This window comes from Salvelinus namaycush, chromosome 16 (genome assembly GCF_016432855.1).
Source record: "Salvelinus namaycush isolate Seneca chromosome 16, SaNama_1.0, whole genome shotgun sequence".
In the NCBI taxonomy this organism is placed as follows: domain Eukaryota; kingdom Metazoa; phylum Chordata; class Actinopteri; order Salmoniformes; family Salmonidae; genus Salvelinus; species Salvelinus namaycush.
This window is the reverse complement of record NC_052322.1, coordinates 21,107,580-21,131,382: the sequence shown is the minus strand read 5'-3', so window position 1 is coordinate 21,131,382 and position 23,803 is coordinate 21,107,580. Positions and strand designations below refer to the sequence as shown.

At 39.4% G+C, this 23,803-nt stretch overlaps 2 protein-coding genes across 5 annotated transcripts; one reads left to right on the top strand and one right to left on the bottom strand.

Annotated features, from left to right (window-relative positions):
• Positions 1–877: 877 nt before the first annotated feature.
• LOC120061166 (F-box only protein 6-like) lies at positions 878–16,142 on the bottom strand. 4 transcript variants are annotated; one of them, XM_039010755.1, is made up of 6 exons: positions 16,017–16,142; positions 7,467–7,728; positions 7,261–7,366; positions 3,509–3,604; positions 3,276–3,411; positions 878–1,470 (listed from the first exon to the last, which is right to left on the bottom strand). In XM_039010755.1, exons 1-6 carry the CDS (start codon positions 16,062–16,064, stop codon positions 1,324–1,326), a joined length of 795 nt encoding a protein of 264 aa, XP_038866683.1. In that variant the 5' UTR covers positions 16,065–16,142; the 3' UTR covers positions 878–1,323. The 4 variants fall into 4 exon arrangements, with proteins under 4 accessions (XP_038866683.1, XP_038866681.1, XP_038866680.1 ...); XM_039010753.1 differs by lacking the exon at positions 16,017–16,142 and adding an exon at positions 15,588–15,907; XM_039010752.1 differs by lacking the exon at positions 16,017–16,142 and adding an exon at positions 15,114–15,293.
• Positions 15,155–23,623, top strand: LOC120061168 (THAP domain-containing protein 3-like). Its single transcript, XM_039010756.1, has 4 exons — positions 15,155–16,430; positions 16,539–16,734; positions 16,954–17,085; positions 22,875–23,623. The coding sequence occupies exons 1-4, from the start codon at positions 16,360–16,362 to the stop codon at positions 23,136–23,138; spliced, it is 663 nt and encodes a 220-aa protein (XP_038866684.1). The 5' UTR covers positions 15,155–16,359; the 3' UTR covers positions 23,139–23,623.
• Positions 23,624–23,803: the final 180 nt, after the last annotated feature.

Below are 23,803 nucleotides of genomic sequence, written 5' to 3'. Positions count from 1 at the left end.
CATTCTCACAACCAGCTTCACCTGGAATGCTTTTCCAACAGTGTTGGTGTTCCCACATATGTTGAGCACTTGTTGGCTGCTTTTCCTTCACTGAGATCCAACTCATCCCAAATCATCTCAATTGGGAGGAGGTCAGGTCATCTGATGCAGCATTCCATCACTCTCCTTCTTGGTCAAATAGCTCTTACACAGCCTGGAGGTGTGTTGAGTCATTGTCCTGTTGAAAAACAAATTATAGTTCCACTAAGCGCAAACCAGGTGGGATGGCGTATCACTGCAGAATGCTGTGGTAGCCATGCTGGTTAAGTGTGCCTTGAATTCTAAATAAATCACAGTGTCACCAGCAAAGCACCCCCACACCTCCTCCATGCTTCACTGTGGGAACCACACATGCAGAGATCACCCATTCACCTACTCTGAGTCTCACAATGACACAGTGGTTGGAACCAAAAATCCCAAGTAATGATGGACTGTAGTTACTCTTTGCTTATTTGAGCTGTTCTTGCCATAATATGGACTTGGGCTTTTACCACATACATATACATGCATACACACACATAACCCCTACCTTGTCACAGCACAACTGATTGTCTCAAACGCATTATGGAAAGAAATTCCAGAAATTAACTTAAGGCACACCTGTTAATTGAAATGCATTCCAGGTTACTACCTCATGAAGCTGGTTGAGAGAATTCCAAGAGTGTGCAAAGCTGTCATCAAGGCAAAGGGTGGTTACTTTGAAGAATCTCAAATAAAATACATTTAGATTTAGTTAACACTTTTTTGGTTGTTACATGATTCCATATGTGCTACTTCATTGTTTAATAATAGTGAAGACAAACTATGTACGAAATAATAAAAACGCTGGAATGAGTAGGTGTGTCCAAACTTTTTACTGGTACTGTACATGTTAACAATTACATTCTTATACATGTTAAGAAAAGTAGGTGAATTCAACCAAAAGATTGCAAACGTTTAGTGTGGCATTTGTCAAAGTGGGTCAGACGTTTATATACATACTAAATTACATTCAAGTTAGCACTTTCCTTGGTCTGTCTGTCTTTGTTTATGGCTTCAATGTATTCCAGCCATATACAGTGCATATTTGTATTGGTCTGTATAATTCAGAGACGGACACAAATGATATATTCTACAGCCAAAATAGTCTATATCCACAGAGAAACAACATATTGCCTAAGACAGAAAAGCTGGAACAAGGTATACACAAAAGTATTCTAAGGGAGATTTCAGATGCTAAAGTAAAGCTTTCAAGTAGGCACAACATTCACATGTAACCTCTTGAAATTGGGAACACCCCGAAAGCTATCTGTCCACTGATAGGCAGATCTCAACGCTACTGTTGGTGACCCTTATTCCATACCAGCCGGCCCAGAACTGAGTGTCCTTTCCCCCATGAATGAATCGGATGTATCGCACACCTGGTCCATAATTCTTGAACACATGAGTCATCTGAAACATTGAAGAGATCATAACTTGCAACGCAATCACTGACAATGTATATCCCACATAAAAACATCTTAGAAGAACACAAAACAAGAAATCACATTGTTCATGCATACTCAACTTACAGACCCATGTATATTGATGATTATCTTATACTTTAATGTTTACATACTGTTTTACCCAGTTCATATGTATATACTAGTCAAGGCTTTCCTACTTAACTATTGCTGTACATATACTATCCATATACTTTTGACTGGTACCATACATGCATACATAACAGTTGAAGTCGGAAGTTTACATACACTTAGGTTGGAGTCATTAAAACTCGTTTTTTTTTTTAAACCACTCCACAAATTTCTTGTTAACAAACTACAGTTTTGGCAAGTCGGTTAGGACATCTACTTTGTGCATGACAGTAATTGACAGTGTGCAGTAATTTTCCAACAACTGTTTACAGACAGATTATTTCACTGTATCACAATTCCAGTGGGTCAGAAGTTCACATACACTAAGTTGACTGTGCCTTTACACAGCTTGGAAAATTCCAGAAAATGTCATGGCTTTAGAAACTTCTGATAGGCTAATTGACATCATTTGAGTCAATTGGAGGTGTACCTGTGGATGTATTTCAAGGCCAACCTTCAAACTCAGTGCCTCTTTGCTTGACATCATGGGAAAATCAAATCAGCCAAGACCATAGAAAAATAATTTTAGACCTCCACAATTCTGGTTCATCCTTGGGAGCAATTTCCAAACGCCTGAAGGTACCACGTTCATCTGTACAAAGAATAGTACGCAAGTATAAACACGATGGGACCAGGCAGCCGTCATTCCGCTCAGAAAGGAGACGATTTCTGTCTCCTAGAGATGAACATACTTTGGTGCGAAAAGTGCAAATCAATCCCAGAACAACTGCTAATGACTTTGTGAAGATGCTGGAGGAAACAGGTACAGTAGTATCTATATCCACAGAAAAACGAGTCCTATATCGACATAACCTGAAAGGTCGCTCAGCAAGGATGAAGCCACTGCTCCAAAACCGCCATAGAAAAGCCAGACTACGGTTTGCAACTGCACATGGGGACAAAGATCGTACTTTTTGGAGAAATGTCCTCTGGTCTGATGAAACAAAAATAGAACTGTTTGGCCATAATGACCATCGCTATGTTTGGAGGAAAAAGGGGGAGGCTTGCAAGCCAAAGAACACCATCCCAACCGTGAAGTACGGGGGTGGCAGCATCATGTTGTGGGGGTGCATTGCTGCAGGACGGACTGGTGCACTTCACAAAATAAATGGCATCATGAGGAAGGAAAAATATGTGGATATATTGAAGCAACATCTCAAGACATCAGTCAGGAAGTTAAAGCTTGGTCGCAAATGGGTCTTCCAAATGGACAATGACCCCAAGTATACTTCCAAAGTTGTCGTAAAATGGCTAAAGGACAACAAAGTCAAGGTATTGGAGTGGCCATCACAAAGCCCTGACTTCATCCAATAGAACATTTGTGGGCAGAACTGAAAAAGCGTGTGTGAGCAAGGAGGCCTACAAACCTGACTCAGTTACACTAGCTCTGCCAGGAGGAATGGGCCAAAATTGACCCAACTTATTGTGGGAAGCTTGTGTATGTACATACATACACCCAACATTATTCATCCTAATAGTTCTATATTTCTTAATTCCATTCTTTTACTTTTTAGATTGTTGTGTATTGTTAGATATTACTGCACTGTTGGAGCAAAAACATCTGCTAAATATGTGTATGCGACCAATAAAATGTTATTTTACTTATAGGTCTGACGGTTTTACCTGATTCCATTTCTGATCATTCCACTGTTGAAAGATGACAGTATCTGGACTAAACTTCCTAATTGGCTTCTTCTTTTGATTTAGCAACTCAACACAGATCTCATATTCAGAGCCACAGTCCCAGCGTGGAGCATACCTGATATGGACACACAAACATACAAGTTGTACATTAATGTTCCTCTGACAAGCAGAGTAGCAGACAGTGAACAACAATATTGTAATATTCTTCTCACCAGTCAGATATTACTATGGCAGGTTGAAAGTCATCCATTAAAGAAGGCCTGTAACCCTCTTCCTCCAAGTCAATCAGTTGAGACTTCATGCAGGTCCTGAGATGAACCAAAGACAACAGGACACACAGCCAACCCATTTACCATGAATGATAGTAAGTAACTAGGGCTAGGAATGCATACATGGGACAGCATCGCATACATGGGCTACATATAGTAAGACATAGGGGCGCTGTTTCAGCAGAGAGGAAGAGGCGAAGACAGAGGACTCACTATAGCCGTAATCTGTCCTGAATAAAGCCAATGTGTTTCTATCGGCATAATATGCAGACCTAAGCTTGTCGCCTGCATTCCTGCCTTTGGGACAATGAATTCCATTGTTAGCGTAGACATGAGCATCTCGTCAATATATACAGATCTCTGGTTTCAACCACTTGCGAATGGAAAGGAAAGTTGGCGGGTGCACAGTTCACTGTCCGGATGCTGGCTTCCCCTAAATGATATAATTACTCTTATCTAAATAAAATACTTCACCAAAGACCTTGACTTCGCCACAGAGGATCGTTAGCTTTTAGCTTTAAAAAAAATAAATAGTCTTGGAGTGTTTCAAATCACAAGTGCATAGGCCTATGCCTATTTGGGATGCCAGCAATTTGGACAGAGCGCATGGCAATAGGTCTAGCTGATTATTGAGTTGCGGATGTCAGTGAAAAGCATCTAAAATGTGAAGATAATGCATCTTGAGTATAATTTAAAATGTTGAGACAAGAAGAAGGGGAGGGGCGATTGGCGAAGAAAGACGTCACTCTCCAGAAAGTGCTCCACTCGGCTCTCCAGAAAGTGCTCCACTCGGCTCTCCAGAAAGTGCTCCACTCGGCTCTCCAGAAAGTGCTCCACTCGGCTCTCCAGAAAGTGCTCCACTCGGCTCTCCAGAAAGTGCTCCACTGTCTCCCGCCAATTCTCACATTCATTGTGTGGATTGTTTGCCCTTTAATTGTTTATTTTTATAAAATTCCCCATTGCATACTGTACAGTGCATTCAGAAAGTATTCAGACCTTCACTTTTTCCACAATGTTACATTACAGCCTTAATCAATTTTAGAATAAGGATATTTTTTCCTCAATCTACACAATACCCCATAATGACAAAGTGAAAACAGGTTTGTAGAAATTGCTATGAGACTCAAAATTGAGCTCAGGTGCATCCTGTTTCCATTGATCATCCTTGAGATGTTTCTTCAACTTGATTGGAGTCCACCTGTGGTAAATTCAATTGATTGGATGTGACTTGGAAAGGCACCTGTCTATATAAGGTCCCACAGATGACAGTACATGTCAGAGCAAAAACCAAGCCATGAGGTCGAAGGAACTGTCCGTAGAGCTCTGAGACAGGATTTTGTCGAGGCACAGATCTGAGGAAGGGTACCAAAAAATGTCTGCAGCATTGAAGGTCCCCAAGAACACAGTGGCCTCCATCATTCTAAAATGGAAGAAGTTTGGAACCACCAAGACTCTTCCTAGAGCTGGCCACACGACCATACTGAGGAATCGGGAGAGAAGGGCCTTGGTCAGGGAGGTGACCAAGAACCCGATGGTCACTGACAGAGCTCCAGAGTTCCTCTGTGGAGATGGGAGAACCTTCCAGAAGGACAACCATATCTGCACCACTCCACCAATCAGGCTTTTATAGTAGAGTGGCCAGACGGAAGTCACTCAGTGAAAGGCAAATAACAGCCCGCTTCGAGTTTCCAAAAGGTACCTAAAGGACTCTCGGACCATGAGAAACAAGATTCTCTCGTCTGATGAAACCAAGATTGAACTCTTTGGCCTGAATGCCAAGCGTCACGTCTGGAGAAAAACTGGCACCATCCCTACGGTGAAGCATGGTGGTGGCAGCATCATGCTCTGGGGATGTTTTTCAGCGGCAGGGACTGGGAGACTCGTCAGGATCAAGGGAAAGATGAATGGAGCAAAGTACAGAGAGATCCTTGATGAAAACCTGCTCCAGAGCTCTCAGGACCTCAGACTGGGGCGAAGGCTCACCTTCCAACAGGACAACAACCCTAAGCACACAACCAAGACAACGCAGGAGTGGCTTCGGGACAAGTCTCTGAATATCCTTGATTGGCCCAACCAGAGCTCGGACTTGAACCCAAATCGAACATCTCTGGAGAGACCTGAAAATAGCTGTGCAGTGATGCTCCCCATCCAACCTGACAGAGTTTGAGAGGATCTGCAAGGAAGAATGGAAGAAACTCCCCAAATACAGGTGTGCCAAGCTTGTAGAGTCATACCCAAGAAGACTCAAGGCTGTAATCGCTGCCAAAGGTGCTTCGAGAAAGTACTGAGTAAAGTGTCTGAATACTTATGTAAATGTGATGCGTTTTTTTTATTTTAATAAATTTGTTTTTGCTTTTTCATTATGGGGCATTGTGTATAGATTGCCTACACATAATATCCCATAATGTTACTGTGGAATTCTTTATTTTTTATTTCACAAATTAATACAAAGCTGAAATGTCCTGAGTAAATAAATATTAAACCCCTTTGTTATGGCAAGCCTAAATACGTTCAGGAGTAAAAATCTGATTAAACAGTTGCATAATAAGTTCCATGGACTTATTCTGTATGCAATAATAGTGTTTAACATGATTTTTGAATGACTCGCTCATCACTATACCACACACATGCAAATATTTGTAAGGTCCTTCAGTTGAGCTGTGAATTTCAAACACAGATTCAACCACAAAGACCAGGGTATTCCAATGCCTCGCAAATAAGGGCACCTATTGGTAGATTGTATTGGTGAATAAAAGCAGACATTGAATATCCCTTTGAGCATGGTGAAGTTATTAATTACACTTTGGATGGTGTATCAATACACCCAGTCACTACAAAGATAAAGGCGTCCTTCATAACTCAGTTGCTGGAGAGGAACTCAGGGATTTCACCATGAAGTCAATGGTGACTTTAAAACAGTTACAGAGTGTAATGGCTGTAATAGGAGAAAACTGAAGATGGATCAACAACATTGTAGTTACTCAACAATACTAGAAATGGAATGGAGCTAAGCACAGGCAAAATCCTAGAGGCAAACCTGGTTCACTGCTTTCCTCCAGACACTGGGAGATTAATTCACCTTTCAGCAGGAAAATAACCTAAAATACAAGGCCGAATCTACACTGGAGTTGCTTACCAAGAAGACAGTGAATCTTACGGAGTGGCCGAGTTACAGTTTTGACTTAAATCTGCTTGAAAATCTATGGCAAGACATGAAAATGGTTGTCTAGCAATGATCAACATACAATTTGACAGACCTTGAATAATTTTTAAAAGAATAGTGGCCAAATATTTTACAATCCAGGTGTGCAAATCTCTTACCCAGAAAGACTTACAGCTGTAATCACAGCCAAAGGTGATTCTAACATGTATTGACTCAGGGGTGTGAAAACTTATGTAAATTAGATTTCTGTATTTCATCTTCAATACATTTGCAAAAATGTCTTAAAACAAGTTTTCACTTTGTCATTAAAGGGTATTGTTTGTAGCTGGGTGAGATAAATAAAATCTATTTAATCCATATTGAATTCAGGCTGTAACAACAAAATGTGCAATAAGTCAAGGAGTAAGAATACTTTCTGAAGGCTCTGTAAGGTCCTGGGACGTTGATGAGTAACAATGTGGTAGTGAAACAAAGTGGGGCCAAGTAAAGGTCTTCTCACTGTAATTGTGATATGGTAAAGTAATATACTCACGCGTAAGAAGTCACAAAGTATTTTATGGCCGTGTTATTAAGGTCCCCTGGCTCTATGTTCCATTGATCCCCTCCATTCTTCATAATCTGCCAGCCATTGAATTTATCTGGAGAAAAGAGGGATTTGAATTGTTGGTTCTGGAGTTAACGACAGGATCCCCACCCCAACGTAGAGAATTTAGAAATTTCTCTGGTCTCGACTCTTACCCTCTGCTCCGGGGTTTTTGATAAGATTACGTCTCTTCTTACACAAGAAGTAAAATAAACGCCAGTCTTCCGGTAGTTTAGTGGCATCACATGTCTGGTATCCCTCTCTTCGGCACCTCTCTCTCCAAAGAGAATCACTGTCTACTACTTCTTTCCACTCATGACACACCAGTCGACAGACACACACCACCTGGTGTGGATGTACATTCAGCAGTATCTCCTCCAGGACTTCCAGAGGGAGCATAGGTAGCTTGCCTGTGAACTGAAGAAGAGAATGGATGTTTTTGTTGACATGGGAGACTTTAGACAAATGATGTACAAACAGGTTTGGTGTCAATTCCAATTTAATTGGAAATTCCAATTCAATTCTTGAATTCGATTTAAAATGTCAACAATCTTTAAAGTTATGGAACTGGAATTAAATTGGAATTAGACCATTTTTAAAACATTAAACCTCAGGAATTGACTTTAAATTCAGTATTTAAAAATGTCCCAGTTAAGGGAATTAATGCACATAGTATCAAACATTGACTGCAGGATTTTCAGTCATTTCAACTTGTATATCTATATTTCCAGGATAGCTAAGCTGTCTGAACAGTGACATAATCAGCCTGAAAGCCGGAGGGAATTGATTGAATTATTTGAATCGTTAGGGATAATATTGAATTGGGAGTTGAATTATTGGAACTTACAAGGAGAGAGAATTTAATTTGTGCAATTAACCCCAACCCTGCAGGAGTAGGCCTAGATAGGTACACTTGCCCTATTAAGCCCACTTCCATTTTTGGATTCAAATAAAAAGGCAAAAAATTATTACATTTTCTGCTATTTAAAGTGAAACTCAAATCAAAAACGAATTCAAGTACCCAAAATGTTTTGCATGTCAGCAGTCTAGTTTTCAAGATATTGGACTTTCAAGAAGCAAAGCGTCACTTGCCACATCATTATGAATCATAAGTGTACCTATCTAGGCCTACTAGAGATCGACCGATTAATTAGGGCCGATTTCAAGTCTTCTTAACAATCGGTAATCGGCATTTTGACGCCAATTACATTGCACTCCACGATGAGACTGCGTGGCAGGCTGACCACCTGTTATACGAGTGCAGCAAGGAGCCAAGGTAAGTTGCTAGCTTGCATTAAACTTATCTTATAAAAAAAAAAATATCGTTAACTACACATGGTTGATGATATTAATAGTTTATCTAGCTTGTTCTGCATTGCATATAATCATTGCAGCGCCTGTTAATTTATCATCGAATCACAGCCTACTTCGCAAACGGGTGATGATTTAACAAGCGCATTCGCGGGAAAAAAAGCACTGTCGTTGCACCAATGTGTACCCAACCATAAACATCAATGCCTTTCTTAAAATCAATACACAAGTTTTTTTTAAATTAACCTGCATATTTAGTTAATATTGCCTGCTAACATGAATTTATTTTAACTAGGGAAATTGTGTCACTTCTCTTGCGTTCTGTGCAAGCAAAGTCAGGGTATATATGCAGCAGTTTGGGCCGCCTGGCTCGTTGCGAACTGTGTGAAGACCATTTCTTCCTAACAAAGACTAATTAATTTGCCAGAATTGTACATAATTATGACATAACATTGAAGGTTGTGCAATGTAACAGCAATATTTAGACTTAGGGTTGCTGCCCGTTCGATAAAATATGGAACAGTTCCGTATTTCACTGAAAGAATAAACGTTTTGTTTTCGAAATGATAGTTTCCGGATTTGACCATATTAATGACCTAAGGCTCGTATTTCTGTGTGTTTATTATATTATAATTAAGTCTATGATTTGATAGAGTAGTCTGAGCGGTGGTAGGCAGCAGCAGGCTTGTTAGCATTCATTCAAACAGCACTTTCCTGCGTTTGCCAGCAGCTCTTCGCTGTGCTTCAAGCATTGCGCTGTTTAAGTTATATGAAATACAAATGGTATAGAGAGAAATAGTCCTATAATAACTACAACCTAAAACTTCTTAACTGGGAATATTGAAGACTCATGTTAAAAACAACCACCAGCTTTCATATGTTCTCATGTTCTGCGCAAGGAACTTAAACGTTAGCTTTTTGACACGGCACATATTGCACTTTTACTTTCTTCTCCAACACTGTTTTTGCATTATTTAAACCAAATTGAACATGTTTCATTATTTATTTGAGACTAAATTGATGTATTATATTAAGTTAAAATAGTGTTAATTCAGTATTGTTGTAATTGTCATCATTACAAATATATATTTTTTTAATTTAATTTAAATAAATGTATTTAAAAACCGGCATCGGCTTTTTTTTTCAACTCGTTATCGGAGTTGAAAAATCGTAATCGGTCGACCTCTAATTATGATGATGCAAAATGCATCATACATTTTTTTTATTTGTTTGCGTGGATTTTTCCTTTAATGGTTTCAACCAGTTCATATCTCCATTCCAGTTTTTATTCTAAGCCAATTAGATGTTTTATTATTAGTTTATGTTACTGTAGGCTATCGGTTGCAGTGTGCGCACGTGTGGCGCGCATGGAACAGTGGTTATTATTGAAAAAACTGCTTATAAAACACAAATTCTGTTTATGATATAGAAATAATTACAGCACACGTAGGTTAAAAATGGGACAGATGGGTATTTAACTTAAAAAATGGCTCACTCGGTCTTCTAGTGTTCAGTAGCACAAAAAGACACCCTATATACAGAAAGGAAATAAATGAATATGGATCAATGTGATCAATACAAATGTGGCATGATATTGTAGTATGTAGTGTATATTTATACCACAGACCATTGGTTTCTAAATACTTGAGTAAACATTGCTATTCTGTCTTTTTCACCATAAATCATTTCTGTAACATTAAGCCCATTATGCTTTGGAACACATGGCGATAGTGTGTTGATATCCCTAATATTCAAAAAACCTGAGCATAATTATGATTTTTCTTCAGATTTAAGTGGATTTAAAATAAAATACTCAAACTACAGTTATGCATCTGTCCAACGGTTCCTTTACCAAGATTAAAAACCTCTGTACTCTCTCCAAGATATTTGGAGTGAACATGTAGACATTCATGCAAAGAGAGAAGAATAGGATCAGGGTTGAAGGATATCAGAAATAGAAGACCTTACAAGTAGTAAACAAAAATGGAAACAAATGTGGGACAAGATGACTATTGGACGACTACTCATGCACACCCGGGGCATTGTCATATTGTTGTCCCTCATTCATACAGGAGTTTCTCATTTTTGTTTCACCACATGAACCTTGGTAATATAGAGTGAGATTTGAACATGTTTCAGACAGGCTTTAGGAAGACAAGTTGAACTAATGAACAAGAATAATGGTACACAAAATGTGAACCAGCTTTCAGATAATTCATTAAAAGTTGTGTTATGGTCTTTGTGCAGATTTGATTAAAGTCTTCAAATCAAGCTTTATTTATACAGCACATTACAGACATGGAATGCAACACAATGTACTTCACTAAATATTTACTACAAGGAGAGAAAACAAAAGAACAATAAAAACTGAACGACTAAAAAGCAACCTAAGGACAAACAAAGCTAAAAAGCTGTGTTTTAAGATCTGTTTTAAATATGTCCACAGTTTCAGCCCCCCTCAGGTTCTCTGGGTGACTATTCCAGAGGCTGGGGGCATAATAACTAAAGGCTGCCTCTCCATGCCTTGATTGAAGTCTACGATTAGATTAAATCAGGTGTGTAGTGGTTGGCAAGAACAAAAGCCTGGGCCCAAATTGATCTCTGCGGATACGATTGGACACCCCCTGTTATGAACGCTACTTCAATGATGAATAGTAATGATCAATTGATTTTTATAACCTTATGGGAGATTATTATAATTTAAGCTTACATAAGAAACGTCAGTTTACACATTTGGAAATTAATTCAAATTGATTATTTAAGAGGTGGGCTTATTTGGAACCGCCATGTGCTTAGAAGGGTACGTTTAGTACCCATTAAGCCCAGTCTGGACTTCTCATAAATTGTATCAAATATTTCTCACATTAGAAAGTAAGTAACTTCATAAAACTACACGAGAGATTAATCTTTCATTTTATTTCCACTTCTTTACAAAAAAATTGGGCTCTACACTGCATAAAGTGAAATCTAAGAAAGCCTAAATATCTTATATTGAGTGATAATTCACTTAAAATTGTTTTTAAGTCATTGGCAGATCATTTAGCTTATTTTAACCCCAAAAAATACACATTGTTGGTTTTTCCTTTATTTTGTCAGTTACTCATATCTTGTAATAAGATAATACAAGTAATTTAAGTCTTTTTTAGATTAAAATAAGCTAAATTGTGCCAATGACGTTCGAGAATTTAACATTAAAAATGTCTAAACAAATTATGGTGAGTTTAATTAGGTACACTTACCCTAGCTCTGGTTTAGATCCATGTAATATGGATATCTTACTAAGCTAGCCTAGATGTAAACACTAGCAACAAGTTGACAGGCGGAGGATATAAACTCAGCAAAAAAAGTAACGTCCTGTTTTCAGGACCCTATCTTTCAAAGATAATTCATAAAAATCCAAATAACTTCACAGATCTTCATTGTAAAGGGTTCAAACACGGTTTCTCATGCTTGTTCAATGAACCATAAACAATTAATGAACATGCACCTGTGGAACGGTCATTAAGACACTAACAGCTTACAGACGGTAGGCAAATAAGGTCCCAGTTATGAAAACTTAGGACACTAAAGAGGCCTTTCTACCGACTCTGAAAAACACCAAAAGAAAGATGCCTAGAGTCCCTGCTCATCTGCGTGAACGTGCCTTAGGCATGCTGCAAGGAGACATGAGGACTGCAGATGTGGCCAGGGAAATAAATTGCAATGTCCATACAGTGAGACGCCTAAGACAGCGCTACAGGGAGACAGGACAGACAGCTGATCGTCCTCGCAGTGGCAGACCACATGTAACACCTGCACAGGATCGGTACTTCTGAACATCACACCTGCGGGAACGAACAGGATGGCAACAACAACTGCCCGAGTTACACCAGGAAAGCACAATCCCTCCATCAGTGCTCAGACTGTTTGCAATAGGCTGAGAGAGGCTGGACTGAGGGCTTGTAGGCCTGTTGTAAGGCAGGTCCTCACCAGACATCACCGGCAACAACGTTGCCTATCGGCACAAACCCACCGTCGCTGGACCAGACAGGACTGGCAAAAAGTGCTCTTCACTGACGAGTCGCAGTTTTGTCTCACCAGGGGTGATGGTCGGATTCGCATTTATCGTCGAAGGAATGAGCATTACACCGAGGCCTATACTCTGGAGCGGGATCAATTTGGAGGTGGAGGGTCTGTTATGGTCTGGGGCGGTGTGTCACAGCATCATCAGACTGCCTGCAATGACAACAAGCTCAATCTCAACGCTGTGCGTTACAGGGAAGACATCCTCCTCCCTCATGTGGTACCCTTCCTGACATGACCCTCCAGCATGACAATGCCACCAGCCATACTGCTCGTTCTGTGCGTGATTTCCTGCAAGACAGGAATGTCAGTGTTCTGGATCTCAATCCCATTGAGCACGTCTGGGACCTGTTGGATCGGAGGGTGAGGGCTAGGGCCATTCCCCCCAGATATGTCCGGGAACTTGCAGGTGCCTTGGTGGAAGAGTGGGGTAACATCTCACAGCAAGAACTGGCAAATCTGGTGCAGTCCATGAGGAGGAGATGCACGGCAGTACTTAATGCAGCTGGTGGCCACACCAGATACTGACAGTTACTTTTGATTTTGACCCCCACTTCATTCAGGGACACATAATTCAATTTCTGTTAGTCACATAACTGTGGAACTTGTTTAGTTTATGTCTCAGTTGTTCAATCTTATGTTCATACAAATATTTACACATGTTAAGTTTGCTGAAAATAAACAGAGTTGACAGTGAGGGGACTTTTAGCTAACTCCAGTGGTTAGAATGTGACATTAGAACGTCTCTTCCTCAACATATGATTCTGTCTAGACAATTTTGTTCTCAAATGTCCTAGCTAGGTAGATATTGCTTCGTGCCGCAATGAGCAATTGTTTATGGATGGCTTGTTGTGGAAGCTTCTGTAGCCTGGTGCCCTTGATCAACCAAACCTAAACTATTCGGTTTCACCAAAACAACATTTCCCTTCAGAGGCATATCCAATATCTCTCGGAACAATAGTTACGATTTTTTGGGTTGAATGTTTCACTCGCTATCCAATAAGCATTTAAAACACGTTTTTATCTCCCATTTTCTACAATGGCAGCCCACAGACAGAAAATGGGAGACCCTGGACAAAAATAGTTTGTTGAGCAGAGGCAGGCTAGGTAGGCTTTGGTTGTATCCATCGATAACATTCAATAAAACAACGAATTACATAAATTCTTGCACCAGGAGATCAATTATCAATTCTAAACATGTATTATTCTTCTCTATGCTGCATGATCTATTTTCCGCTGGTTCGGAGCACCTCTCTGGAGGACTTAGCAGGAGAAGAATGTAGCGATCTTGCTGAAAGATTCTTTGCAGCCAGCAGGTCAAACAAACTATTAAAAATAACAAGTCACTCTGAAAAATGTATCACGACTCAAGTCAGTAAAAAAAGTTCTAAAATAAATTGTTTGCGAACTGCAAATCACTACTAGAGGGGCCCACCTTTAGCTCCTATTGATGATAGAATAGTCAGATTCTAATATTCTTAATTTGCCACCTTGCGCACAAAACATCCATTGAATTATTCAAATAATTGTCGTGAGGACAATTTAAATATTAATCCAATGTCTAGCATTTTTGGGGGATGACATGATGCTGCTGGCGCTACTCCTTGTGTGCATGGGAAGTTGGACTATGTACACCGCGTCTTCCTTTTCCCCAACGCAGTTAAGACAAAACCACGCCCCGTTATTCAGAGTAGCGTTCTACAATGCTTTGAGCGCTCTCCAAGTCCAGGAAGTAAATATCACGTAACGCGAAATTTCAGTCACTGATTAATAACACTTGCCCTTGCATTTCAAGATTGAACAATATAATAACAATGTCGTGGACAATCTAGCCATTAACGCTCAATGACAGATTCAATGGCTGTAGCATAGCGTATTCGACTGAATGATTAGCTAATAAATATTTGAGAAATGAATAAGCATGTGCTTTTACCTGATAATACACTACCAATGATAATATAACGTCAAATACCGAGCTAGTAACGTTAAGTAGCCTAGGTAAACGGAATTCAGCAGAGTTCTGAGACATTTTTACAACTCATTGAAACTCAAAATAAATACATGGGCAAATGTTACCAAACATGATAATAATAGTATGTCGCCACCCTAAGAATGGGATTAGTTGTCCACAGAGAAGAACCGCGGGCTATAAACCTCCCGCCTAGTCCTTTCTTTGGATTGGTGGATAGATCTCGTTATTTTAATTAATTTGTATATATTAGTTGAGGGGTGTTGACGTCAACCGTCTGTATTCAATGGCGATAGATGCTATGCTAGCCTCGTGTCATGAATTAGAGACAACTCCAAAATAAAATTGTTTTCTCAAAGTTGCTGGTATGTCACGTGTCCTTATATCAATACACACATAACCTGAACCGTACGAAACTTCTATTTGATCAAAAAAAACTCACGTAGCAAATATCCCTTACATTTTTGTTGACCAAATTTGACACTCGTTGACCTAGCGAAAGAAACAAAATAACGCTGCCGGGTGAGAAGACAGATGTTTGCCCCAGTGATCCCTCTCGCTTCTCCTCTTCCTCTCTGACGGATGGGAAAATGGGTAGATTATGTTGAAAACGGTCGGACATCTTGGACAGTCTCTAGTTATTTTAAATCTCAGTGACGTAATGAAAGACGGACGCGTTGTCACAAAAAAAATACGGTCGGCTGCATATATTGTGAAATTATTTTGATGTATTATAAAAGTATAGGGTTTTATGTTGCTAGAACCGTACCGCAACTGAGAATTTATTCACGTTTAAATGGAGTATTTGGCTGTCAGTGTCAGAGCCAATTCGCTTCTAAACAGAACATGTAACGTTAGTTAACTAAGGTTCTTTGAATATAGAAGGATTAGCGTTAGGCTCCTTTAGTCCATTATTGTGCTAGGGTTTACTTACGTTTTCCAGGACCGAATTTGAGTCCGAATCATTGCGTGTTTTATATAATTGACCCCACTTTGTTATCCTCTTCATACCGAAAAAGTGGTGTACAACTAACGTTAACACAGGAGTTAGACGTCAAAAGAAATACGGAAGTGAAACGATAGCACGCAATTAGTACCACTTCCTTTTTAAACTACGAGGAACGAACAGGACAAAACGAAAAATAACACAACGTTGCGATGCCTATGTAGCTGTTGGTTGTTGAGTCATTCTGGCGCAAAAGCCTCAAAGTTCCCAACAATATGCTGTCACCTGTTCTGGTGGTCCTAGTAAATGGGTGCGTTCCAGAGCAACGGCAACGTGATTGTAATCGATGCGCACTTTGGATTCTGCGCTCCCTAATCTGAAATATCATTGTTTAATCAATCAACAATATGCTATTACCTGTGCTGGACGTACTTTTTTAACCTTTGGTCTTGGAGACACACTCATTTAATCAATACATTCTCCAAACAGAGATGGTCTAAAAGGGTACGAGATGGGACGAATACACCTTGCATATTACGACATATGATCAGAGACGGAAGAGGAAGCGAGACATCCCACTCCCTCGTTTTTTTCTGGTTCATATACATTAGACCAGACCACAGTTTATATCGCATAGCCACCCCGGAACCATGTTTTCAATGATAAACGCTTAATTTATCCACCATATTTGGTATGATGACTCTTTTGATATACTGAGGGGCGACGACCGTCGACCGCCATCTTAGTTCGGGGCAATATCATGCCGAAAAGTTGTTCTGCATATAACTGTACCAATAGGTACAGCAAACATACAGAAATTACTTTTCACAGGTTAGTTATATTGTTTGATTAAAACGCAATGCAATTACCATATATATTTTTACATGATTGTATGTTGATTTCACTCAATTCACTGTATAACATATCTTATTTCTACAGATTTCCTTTCAGCAAACCAACTGTATTTAGACAATGGCTGGATAACATATGCCGAGATGACTTTTATCCAAAGAAACACATGGTCATCTGCTCCCTTCATTTTACTATGGATTGTTTCAGTGGCTTAGGCAACCGCAAAAACCTGCTGTGGAACGCTGTACCCACCCTTTTTACATTTCCACCACCAAATTCTAAGGTAGGCCTACTCATTTCATCAGCATGTTTTGGATTCGTACCTTTTCCAAACATTTTAGGTATCTAATGAATGTGCATTAGCCTAACTTTTTATGTGTGTGCATGTAAGAGAACTTGCATGTAAGAGAACTTCTGTCATCCAAAAAAAATGTTTTCTAACTGGCTAATAAAATTTGATTTGATTATTGGCTATTAACTAATGTTTTTATTTTATTACTAGAAAAGAAAGTCAGGAAAAAGGCTCAAAATGCTTCCAAAGTGTGTCAGTGTGTCCCAAGAAAAGATGGAAACACAGAATGACCTGGACCCAGAAGAGAGACTTCTATCCAAATCTGCAGAGGGCAACAAGAAAGTGAGCTTTTACCTAGCTGAGAATTCTCAACTACGCACGATACAATGGAGTTGAGTGGCAAAGAGATTCCAATTCCCACTCACAACTCTGTCAGGACAAGCACAAGTACACAGTAAGCGTTAAATAATTGATATTTATAAAAGTAACAAGTAGGGATGGGCATGGTTATTTGAATATCCAAACGGATGATTGTATTAAATTACTTGGAAGAGTATTCATTTGAGAGAAAAAAATATAGCCTAGGCCTATTTTAACAATGAAAAGACTTGGTCTAAAATGAGAGAAAATTATCAATGTGACATTGCTACATAGCCTACAAGGATAGATCATTACATAGCCTACAAGGATAGATCATTACATAGCCTACAATGATAGATCATTACATAGCCTACAATGATAGATCATTACATAGCCTACAAGGATAGATCATTACATAGCCTACAAGGATAGATCATTACATAGTCTACAAGGATAGATCATTACATAGCCTACAAGGATAGATCAGTACATAGCCTACAAGGATAGATCATTACATAGCCTACAATGATAGATCATTACATAGCCTACAATGATAGATCATTACATAGCCTACAATGATAGATCATTACATAGCCTACAAGGATAGATCATTACATAGACTACAAGGATAGATCATTACATAGCCTACAAGGATAGATCATTACATAGCCTACAAGGATAGATCATTACATAGCCTACAAGGATAGATCATTACATAGTCTACAAGGATAGATCATTACATAGTCTACAAGGATAGATCATTACATAGTCTACAAGGATAGATCATTACATAGCCTACAATGATAGATCATTACATAGCCTACAATGATAGATCATTACATAGCCTACAATGATAGATCATTACATAGACTACAAGGATAGATCATTACATAGCCTACAATGATAGATCATTACATAGCCTACAAGGATAGATCATTACATAGCCTACAAGGATAGATCATTACATAGCCTACAAGGATAGATCATTACATAGCCTACAATGATAGATCATTACATAGCCTACAAGGATAGATCATTACATAGCCTACAAGGATAGATCATTACATAGCCTACAAGGATAGATCATTACATAGTCTACAAGGATAGATCATTACATAGCCTACACATGTTTCACATGTGAAGCTTGTTGTTACTGTCTGTCAATCAAAGTGATTCTACAGTCAGTGTGAAGTAAGAGATTACAAATATTTTAGGTATTTTACAAATTACAGGTAGCCTACTTTGCTGACACTGACAAACATATCTATAAAAGCAATGTTGTCCATATAATAGGCCTACAAGAAAGGGAGACACCAACCAGGTCGTATTATTCTGTACTTAAATCCGAGACACTCAATTTAGAATGATATGTTACGTTTCGTATGGCGTTTATTCATTTGTGGATGTCCATCACCCATTTCATATATGTTAGGAATTACAATTCGTATTATATGTTACGAATTTGCAATGTTAAGAATTTGCCAATGCTCTCCACTGGTGCCAATAATATATGCTATACTGTTGTTCGCTCAATTAAGTTGAGAATTTTGATAACTAAAATACATTAGTATTTTTATTGCCTTCTCTTTACAGCAATACCATTTGTTTTCCAAACTATGTTTTCCCGCAATTGTATTTTGAAATATTGCGATATGCCTGGCTGGGCTTCTACTTTTCACTGACAGTCGCAACTCAACAATAATTTGCCCATTATTGTGCACACTGCCTTTCCTTCTGACTGTAGGTGATTTAGAATAATCCACTTAAAAAAAAAAAGAAGCTAATGATCCTCTGTGGCCAAATCATGCTTTAGTAGCCTAATTTCAATGATTGTATTTATGTATAGACAGGATTAGAGTATTTAATTTTGGCAATTTTAATTAAATTTACTTTATGCACGGGATTATAGGCGTGTGTCTTCTCTAAATAAACAAATGAAATAGGGCCTAGGCTAAAATACAGCACAGTAAAGCATAACATTTGTCCGTTTCTGTTTCATAATCATCACGGTTAAAACCAGAGAGTAATGTCTATCCTGTAAAGTCCACAAAACATACAGTATATAACAAACCGTTGTATGTCCTACGCTACACAGAATGGTCCCACTATTGATTCAGGAGGACCATGGACAGTTACCATCTGCACAGCCTTCGCAAAGAAAACAAGAGCGCGGCCTCTGCCAGCTGGCTGGACAGAGCCTCTCCTGCCATCTCCAGTGGACGAGCATTAGGTCTTATGCAGTACATTCATTTAATACATAAAGTTTAATCATGGTTTACCTTAAAATTATTTCTTCCTCATTTTCCAAGCAGCAAAATCTGCAACTATGTCCTTAAAATCAAGTGCCCTGAGTACATAATTCTCAAGAGCCATAAGATTCAAAGGGTTCAGTCTTTCCTGTCTCATCGTTGATCTCAGTCTGTTTTTGACAAGACCCAGCTTTGAAAAGGAACGCTACCCTCATGCATTGGTAACAGGTAAACTCAAGAATATTTGCTAGGCAATGTCAACATTGGGAAAGACTGCTTGTAGGTTCCTCTCTCACCATGTGAAGCAATACCCTGGCAGATGTTTTTCTCACTTTTTATGAACATGCTGTCTTACACGTCGACCCAGAGCATCCCAAACATGCTTAATGAATGACATGTCTGGTGAGTATGCAGGGCATGTAAGAACTGGGACATTTTCGGCTTCCAGGAATTGTGTACAGATCCTCGCGACATGAGGCAGTGCATTATCATGCTGAAACATGAGGTGATGGCGGCGGCACGACAACGGGCTTCGGGATCTCGTCATGGTATCTGCATTCAAATTGCCATCGATAAAATGCAGTTGTGTTTGTTGTCCATAGCTTATGCCTGCCCATACCATAACCCCACCATGGGGCTCTGTTGACAACGCTGACATCCGCAAACCGCTCGCTCACACCACCCCATACACGCTGTCTGCCATCTGCTCAGTACAGTTGAAGCCGGGATTCATCCATGAAGAGCACACTTCTCCAGCGTGCCAGTGGCCATCGAAGGTGAGCATTTGTCCACAGAAGTTGGTTACTACGCCGAACTGCAGTCAGGTCAAGACCTTAGTGAGGACGACGAGCACGCAGATGAGCTTCCCTGAGATGGTTTCTGACAGTTTGTGCAAAAATTATTTGGTTGTGCTTGTCCAAATCCAGTTTTATCAGCTGTCCAGGTGGCTGGTTTCAGATGATCCCGCAGGTGAAGAAGCCAGATGTGGAGGTCCTGGGCTTGCGTGGTTGCACGTGGTCTGCAGTTGTGAGGCCGGTTAGATATACAGTGCATTCGGGAAGTATTCAGACCCCTTGACTTTTTCCAAATTTTATTACGTTATTGCCTTATTCTAAAATGGATGAATTAGTTTTCCCCCTCAACCTATACACAATACCCCATAATGACAAAGCAAAAACAGGTATTTTTTTGCAAATGTATTAAATAACTAAAAATATATATATATGAAATATCACATTTACATAAGTATTCAGACCCTTTACTCAATACTTTGTTGAAGCACCTTTGGCAGCGATTACAACCTTGAGTCTTCTTGGGTATGATGCTACAAGCTTGGCACACCTGTATTTGGGGAGTTTCTCCCATTCTTCTCTGCAGATCCTCTCAAGCTCTGTCAGGTTGGATGGGGAGCGTCGCTGCACAGCTATTTTCAGGTCTTTCCAGAGATGTTCGATCGAGACTTGTCCCGAAGCCACTCCTGCGTTGTCCTGTTGGAAGGTGAACCTTCTCCCCAGTCTGAGTTCCTGAATGCTCTGGAGCAGGTTTTCATCAAGGATCTCTGTTCTTTGCTCCATTCATCTTTCCTTCGATCCTGACCAGTCTCCCAGTCCCTGAAAAACATCCCCACAGCATGATGCTGCCACCACCATGTTTCACCGTAGGGATGGTGCCAGGTTTCCTCTAGACGTGACGCTTGGCATTCAGGCCAAAGAGTTCAATCTTGGTTTAATCAGAACAGAGAATCTTGATTCTCATGGTCGGAGTCCTTTAGGTGCCTTTTGGAAAACCAAGCAGGCTGTCATGTGCCTTTTACTCTGTAGCACTCCGCCTGATTAGTAGAGTGCTACAGAGATGCTTGTCTTTCTGAAAGGTTCTCCCATCTCCACAGAGGAACTCTGGAGCTCTGTCAGAGTGACTATCGAATTCTTGGTCACCTCCCTGACCAACATCCTACTCCCCCGACTGCTCAGTTAGAGCTCTACGGACAATTTCTTCAACCTCATGGCTTGGTTTTTGCTCTGACATGCTCTGTCAACTATGGGACCATATATAGACAGGTGTGTGCCTTTCCAAATCATGTCTAATCAATTGAGTTTACCACAGGTGGACTCCAATCAAGTTGTAAAACATCTCAAGGATGATCAATGGAAACAGGATGCACCTGAGCTCAATTTTGAGTCTCATAGCAAAGGGTCTGAATAGTTATGTAAATAAGGTATCTGTTTTTAATTTTTATACATTTGCAAAAATGTCTAAAAACCTATTTTTGCTTTGTCATTATGGGGTATTTTGTGTAGATTAATGAGGCCATTTTTTTTAAATTTAATACATTTTATAAGGCTGTAATGTAACAAAATGTGGAAAAAGTCAAGGGGTCTGAATACTTTCCGAATGCACTCTACTGCTAAATTCTCTAAAACGGGCTGCTAATGGTAGAGAAATAAGCATTAAATTATCTGGAAACACCTCCTCAATTTGAGACATCTGTGGCCTTTTATTGTCCCCAGCACAAGGTGCACCTGTGTAACGATCTTGTTTAATCAGCTTCTTGATATGCCACACCTGTCAGGTGGATGGATTATCTTGGCAAAGGAGAAATGCTCACTAGCAGGGATGTAGAAAAATAAAAATGTTGTGCTAATGAAACATTTCTGGGATCTTTTATTTTAGCTCATGGGACCAACCCTTTACATATTGCGTTTTATATTTTTGTTCAGTGTAGATAGAGAATTTGAGCCATATTAGCATCGACATGAAATCAGTCAAAACACCTCAAAACAAGACATGGTATCAAGAACAAGATGAAACGAGCCACTTACGATTCCCTACATGGCAATTTGTCATTCTTGCTAGCAACTTGGCCATGCAGAATCACAACACACTGACTTCTGCCCCATGGAAGCGCACACATCGTTTTAGTGTAGTTGTTAGCAAACCCATCAATAGAAATGCATTTGTTAATGTCTACATTTGTTTTGACACATTTATTCTATTACAGACACCTTAACACATACTTTTAAATTATATTGTTAGCTTAACATAAAAATATAAAACATTTTCCTTCAAGTATTTTTTATAGTACTAATGTTACTGTCCCCACTACAACAAAACAATACTTAAATACATGTAACATTTAATTGAAATTCCAGTAATTCCTATGGAGGACTGTTCATACTGGGGAGTGCCAATTTGACTGACCGGTGGATTCAAAGCCACTCAATGGCCAAGCATCAGCAATCCAGGGTTAATACACAACATTGGCCAAAACTAATTGCCACTCAACTCCACCGAGATGTGACATTATGTATATCTTGAAGTTGAGAATTCTCAGTTAGTCTTTACCCTGCCCAGTCAGTCTTCTAATACTCAACTTCTATGTGAGTCTTGTGCAACATTGTATTCTGTATGGTTTGAGACTGAGCCATAGGGTTGTTACATACATTTATGCACTATCACATTGAATCTAAACACCTGAAATTATTCTTTATCAGTCACAACTGATTTTCTTTATTCTTTATTTAGCATGTTGTCATCTTCGATCACAGTTACTCGCTGTCCGACCCATGTGGAGTGAAGGCCCAGCTATTCAAAGCCTTGGATACCAACAAATGGCTCAACAGAAGGTTACAAATGAAGAGCCAGCTGATCAACAAGATGCGGTTTAAATTGAAGGCAGCACGCTCCGAGTTGTCAAGTCTACGCAGCTGGCAGAATCAGGCCAGGGCTGCTGGTAAAGTATCTATACGGCCAAGTGTACAGAGGATAGCTGTGAATGATATCAGCTGACACATTGACATTGGTTTTATTGGAAAGCTATTTTGTATTGGAACACAAGGAGTTAAATTAATTTGCTGATCCTCTTCTGAAAACATAGTCTTGAAGACAGACTTTTCCCAATTTCATCTTGGTCAATGAGTGTAAAATATTTATTTTGGAAAGCTTTGCAGCCAGATCCATCTTGCTGCCATCTGCAAAACCATTCTTTAGATAATATAGTATACTTTTCCCAAGAGTTTAAAGGGACCTTCCTGGACTGAGTTTTTATTCCTGAATTAAAATCAATCAAGGATTAAAACACAAATGAAGTTGAAAAATATTCCATTGACATCTGCACATGCAGGCCTTTACAAACATGACCTGAATGTTTTTAATATATATATTTAAAAAATACCATTTCATGAACACATACATTTTCTTATACATTCCCTAGAACTAAAGTGTAAATGCATTAGATGTTCATGTCAATAAACCACTCAAGTTACATAACTGAATATAGGCCTACATCTCATGCCTGTTTTTTTCTGTACTTTAAGTACAGTATGTGATGTTATCAGAGTCAGGTCAGCCTTGTACTATTCACTGACCTGTCAGGCACAGGACACCCAGATGACATAGCCTTATTGGGCAACCATGTCAGTAGATACATTGATCTCTGACAGTTCAAACCATAC